This window comes from Boleophthalmus pectinirostris, unplaced genomic scaffold, assembly GCF_026225935.1.
Source record: "Boleophthalmus pectinirostris isolate CB_2022bp ecotype Guang Dong unplaced genomic scaffold, ASM2622593v1 HiC_scaffold_8, whole genome shotgun sequence".
Taxonomy (NCBI): Eukaryota; Metazoa; Chordata; class Actinopteri; order Gobiiformes; family Gobiidae; genus Boleophthalmus; species Boleophthalmus pectinirostris.
In genome coordinates, this window is record NW_026571515.1 from 12,713,170 (window position 1) to 12,719,145 (window position 5,976).

The 5,976-nt window shown below is 38.6% G+C and overlaps 1 protein-coding gene across 1 annotated transcript; it reads left to right on the top strand.

Moving 5' to 3' along the window:
• Nucleotides 1-3,558: 3,558 nt before the first annotated feature.
• Nucleotides 3,559-5,562, top strand: LOC129412311 (C-type lectin lectoxin-Phi1-like). Its single transcript, XM_055165682.1, has 4 exons — nt 3,559-3,739; nt 3,807-4,151; nt 5,101-5,189; nt 5,292-5,562. The coding sequence occupies exons 1-4, from the start codon at nt 3,559-3,561 to the stop codon at nt 5,391-5,393; spliced, it is 717 nt and encodes a 238-aa protein (XP_055021657.1). The 3' UTR covers nt 5,394-5,562.
• Nucleotides 5,563-5,976: the final 414 nt, after the last annotated feature.

Consider the following 5,976-nt stretch of genomic DNA (forward strand, 5'->3'; position numbering starts at 1 on the left):
GAATACAAAACCTGGTCAACCCTTCGGGGACCAGGTAATTATTCCTGGCTTTTCTGAATCCCAACAGGATGGTTTCGGTTGTCTTTGTTTAAATTTTATATTGTCAGTGATACAGAAGTAATGACATACTTGGAGCTCATGGGTCATGTGACATCCCAACTCCCAAGTTGTATTATTAGGTGTGTTTAAGATGTGGCTACGTCACCGCTGCATAGTCACGGGTAATGTCATGAGATCAAGGTGAGTGAAGGTGAAAAAAGCAAACTGCAGCCGCCTTCACCCGCCTTCGTGGATGGACTGACAGTTGATTGGACCTGATCTCTTTTGATGAAACGTGACACCACTCTGCTTTTATATCTTCACATATACTTCAAATCAGACAGACACAACACAACACAGGCACATGACTGATGCACAATCTTGATGATCTAAAAGTAATTTTCACCACAGATGAGGGCTAAGGTTGTAAACTTTATAGTAAACTTTATATGTGGTGTGTGGGGAAACAGGACGATGCATTCACAAATTTTGATGTAGTTTTATTCAATGCAACACTTTAAATGAACGTGAGACCTGTCCTGTCACCGGGACTCTGCGTGACCTGAGACACCTGGCTGTGGAGTGTCCAAGATCATGAACTGTTGAACCTTTTCTTCCTCCTCAGCTACAGCCGCCTGGTCTCATGGACGATCCAGGTGAGGATTTCGAAGAACTGCACCGCCCCATACCACCCCTATGGAAACGAGTTACAGATTTGTATAGTAAAATATGAGCTGTACAAACAAATAGATGTGCAAAACAGTCTGAGCGACAGCAGCTGACGGGAAATCTGGGACTGGCTCTAATGACCTCCTTGATCAATCTTCTCATTTAAAAGTAAAGCTCATTTTGGATTCATTAATCTTTATTGTGAAGTCAAATTTTTTGTGTTGAAACAGATATAAACCTACTGTGTGGATGAAGATGTATGTTGGAATTCTCTTATTGTACCTGCTTTCTGGTAAGAATTCACAACTTTATATTGTAAATTACAGTCTTGAGACAAATTGTTTGATGGATAATGGTGATGGTAAGTGAATTTTAGCAAATGGAGTTGGAAGTTAGATACACAGTCGTAAATATATATACAGTAAAAAAGAACAGGTTTAACATTTGTGAATTTACCTTTTAGATATTTCATGGTAAACACAGGAAAATCTGGCTCTTGTCCCCATCTGAGAGTATGATATCAACTGGGGCTGGGCTGTATCATTAAGAAGTACCTGATACGATACATACCTCGATACAGTGCGCTTACGATTCAATACGAGATATTTCACTATTCGATACGGTTCAATAAAAAAGTCTAAATCATGACTGTGATTCTAAAAGTCTTTGTTAAACCACTTCTTGTGCAAAGTTAAAATGAAACACAAACATTTTAATCATCAAAACAGTGAAAATGTCAAATGTGTCACATAAACAAGTTTCCAAAACAACACAAATGTTCGCTGCAAACTCGGGATGATTTAGGCCAGGGGTGTCAAACTCATTTTGGTCTGGGGGCCGTATCCAACCTACTTTGACCTCAAAGGGGCCAGATCAGAAAACTCATGTCATATAAACCCCAAAAATAACAATAAGTTTAAATATTTGTGCAGAGAAACACAAATCTATTACAGAAATCTTTTTTAATTGATGAACTCTATCTTTTACAAAATATTATAATATTATGAACAACCTGAAACTTTAAGAAAAATACCATTTCAACACAATGTTTTAACATGAACTTGTATGTAAACAGGAATAAGTTAATTTTTCTTGGAAAATCCTGCACTCGGCTCCACTTTTCTCATTTTTGACATTTTGCTGATGAGGGTGTCACGATCAACAGTCAAAAAGATCGTCCTTTAAGAGCGTTTGGAAAGAGACAAGTCTTCATTTGTGCTGCTCTGGTGGGAGGGGCCACGTACAGACGCTGGAGACACTGATATGATAAGCACCACAGAAAATTAACAATATTTTAATAGAAAATATAATTACAATATTTTAGTAGAAAGTCAGCTGAGGGCCAGATTAAAGGTCTTGGAGGGCCGGATCTGGCCCCCGGGCCTTATGATTGACACCTGTGATTTAAGCAGACAAAAGTTTCCTTTTTCGTCCTTCCCGTGGATCAATACTGCCCATCGCCTTCGCCTTTTACTATTTTTCAATTCCGTTGGGAAGGGAAACAGTTTGAACGGAGGTTTGCAGTCACACACATCTGATTCCCTTTTGCATCTATGGAGTTCACAAACAAAGTTCTCGAGCCGTTTTCCGCTGTTAGGATCCAACAACCACACTATTACAATGTCCGAATCCCAAAACTAAAATATGACAATATCAGAACCAGAAACAAAAGTGATATGGTTCAACAGACTTGAAAAGATCGACTTTGACAATAGACGCTTCCCACTGTAAAATCAAACATGGCGGTTTGATGCTCACTTTTTCGGAAAATCCTTCCCAGTATGCATTGCGCAATGACCGGAAGTCCGAGATTCTTGATGTGTCTATTAACAGTGAATGATTGATTGGTTGTTGTGTGTATGGAATCAGCTGGCCGCTATCTATCATTGTTAACATCTTAACATCTTACACAAATACGGCCAGACCTCCACACGCCCGGTTGTGACCAAACATTTCATCTCCATAAACAACTGACTGAAGACAAAGCTGTAACAATTAATCTTTGCTTGATGGATAGTGACCTCTGGGCAGTCCTAAACATTATTTTACTGTAAGACATGTCTCTCTTTGTAGCTATTAAAATGGTTTATAACTAGGGATGTAACAATAACTGAAATATCGTGATCTCGTATCGTCAAAGTTCTCACAATAATATCATGGACCCTCATAATATATTGAATTACAAGTCTCTTTGCTTAAATTAAGAGTTATGGTGCAGCAACAGCTTAAAAAAAAAGAGACAGAGGGAACTACATAGACCATGATCCTTTGCTCCATTTCAGTGTAGACTACAAAAAGAAATAACAGTTCTAAGCACTTTTAAGTCTTAGTTCTTTGGATTAAGTCTTGTCAAGGCATTTTAAGAGGAAAAAGTTGCATATTAGCCTCCAAAAAATATCCCAATAAATACTGTGCTGTGAGATGTATATCATGAAAATATCATACTGAGAGATTTGGACATTGTTACATCCATAATCGTGAGCTTTCCCACGATATCGCAATAAATATCGTACCGTGAGGTTCATACCGTGACGATATTGTATCATGTGACTTGGAAATCCTTACACCCCTATTTATAACTGCATCCTACTTTATCTTTAACATGCCACAATGTGACATACTAATGTTTCTTTTCCCAAATGACCAGGAACCATCTCTGTGCACTGTCTGATTCAATACTACTTTGTCAACGTACAAGTGACTTGGGATGAGGCTCGACAATACTGCAGAAAGCACTACACTGATCTGGCCACACTAGAAAACGAAGAGGAGGTGATGAAATTACAAATACCTTATAATACCTGGGCCTGGATCGGACTGTTTGATGACCCTGCTTCATGGAAAGGGGTGATGACGTCTGACTCAAACTCCTGGAGATGGTCTTCTACTGGTCTTCTTCCTGGAGGGTACCAGAGCTGGGCGCCTGGTGAACCAAATTATTATCAAGGAAAAGAATGGTGTGTCTTCATTCGAAATGGTGTATGGCTGGATGCAGGCTGTGCTTCCTCATTATATTTCTTTTGTTACGATGGTGAGTTTCATTGAGCTATGGACATTTGCGTTTGTGTAAGTTACATTATCATTTTCTGTTTCTTCAGTTGATCCATCAGGCCTCAAACAGTACATTCTGATCACTAGTCCAATGACCTGGTCCAACGCCCAGTCCTACTGCAGACAGAACCATCACGACCTGGCCATGATCGAGAGTTCTGCTGAAAACCAAGCTGTGACTAACCTTCTTCCAACCACAACATCCGCTATGTGGATCGGCCTGTACCGAATCCCTTGGAGGTGGTCCAACGGCAGCTTAAGTACATACAGAAACTGGGCCTCAGGGCAACCAAGCAATAGCGGCGGATCAGAATTCTGTGCTAGCCAGACTTCATCCTATGTTTGGAATGACGCCCCCTGTAGCCTGAAGTATACATTTGTCTGCTATGCAGGTAATATAAAGGTCTTAAAAGTACTACCCTTTTTTGCAATTGAAGGGCTCTTTTGCAAAATGTAAAAGTAATGTAAAAAAAAATAAAAAAATCAACAAATCTACAACTGACTCAGGTTGCAACAAAATAGAAGACAAGATGATACCTCTGAAGTAGGCGTGTCACGATAAATACTATATCAACTTACCGTTCAGTAAATGATAGATAAAACAATATTTTTTGTCTCAATATTTATCATCTTTTTTTTTTGTCATTTTTCTGTAATATTGTGAGATTTTAGCTGAAGAAGATTGAATAAAACACTTTAGATATAAAAATACAATCTGTTTCATTATGCTATTTATTTATTTATTTATTTTTAATATTGTAAATTTAGCAGTTTGTTTCAAATCAGATTTTCTTCTCCAATATATCACACTTCAAAATTTCTTATCATGACAGGCCTATTCTAAAGGAGCTATTCCTAATAAATGTGGAAGGTCCTTTCTCTAACTCACCATCTCACCACCTTCATGCTCTTCACCGAGATCCTCCATATTCTAATCCCAATCTTCATAATGTCTGATATCGTCCTACGACATTAACCACTTCAAATCTCTTTCTGCTCCTCTCACTCCAGGTGTCCTCAAGGTTTGGTTCTCTGCCCCGAGCTCTTCATACTTTAAATATACCTCCTCTCACATAATCCCCCACCGCATTTACACATTTCATTCATTTTCATTTTATCTGTCCACAAAATTAATAATTTCAGAAATAAAATTGTCATTACAGTTCAGTGAATGACTCTGAGGAATAATTATGTCAGCATTAGATTTGGCCTTAGCAACCGATATCACTATAAAGTTTTAGTTACAAGTCGTTATGAGTTACAAATGTGTGTATGGCATTTATCTGTTTTTGTAAATGGACCCCTAAACATTCAGAAACATTTTTTTTTTCTTGTTTCTAGTTGTGACAACCAGTGCCAATGTAAAAATGACACTCCAGACAACAGCCAGCATGTCCGATACTGCAAACAGAGACAAATTTTTACACGAGGTAAGTTTACGGCAAGTACATACGTTATAATATGTCAGCATTTATTGCAAATGTATTGCTATTTTAATTTTGATTGGATTTATTTTGGTTTGCTGATTTTAGGTAGAAAATCATCTTGGCTTTGGTTACTCACCAAGTTGGAGAACCCCACCATCAAAAAAAGAGAAGAAATCTTTGAATGATGTCTGCACTGCAAAGTTCTAAATCTAGCCCACGTTGGGAAGGACAGTTTGCATTACTTTCTAAATCGGTGATACTCACAGGATTTCTACCAAGTTAGAAATTTTCCCTAATCAAAAACATCCCTGAAGTGGTTAAATATATCATCCATAGGGCCGGGCACCGAAACCTGCTTCTAAGTAGGCACCAACCAAAAACGTCCCATAAGTAGGCAAGGCAAAGCATATTTATTTACACAATTCAAATGCAAAGTAGGGCCCGACCGATATGGATTTTTTTGCATCCAATATTACATTTATCTGTCTGTAAATAGGATTAAATGGACATAATACAGCGAGTCTAAGCTTGATAAAGAGGTATAACATGCCCACGTGGACTATCGGCCCATATCGGCAAGATTTAGGCTGACAGACAATATGTCTCCAAGTCCCGAGAACATCAATCCAACCGATATATCGGACTAGCCAGGCCGGCGCTCAATTTCATTTCTCTCCAGCAACTAGGTCAGGAATCAAAATACACTAGACTGTTTGCAAAAACCCTGGAAGTGCAAGTTTGGGCATCAGCCAATCAGCGAAGAGCCATACATTCTGTGTTGTCAATGATT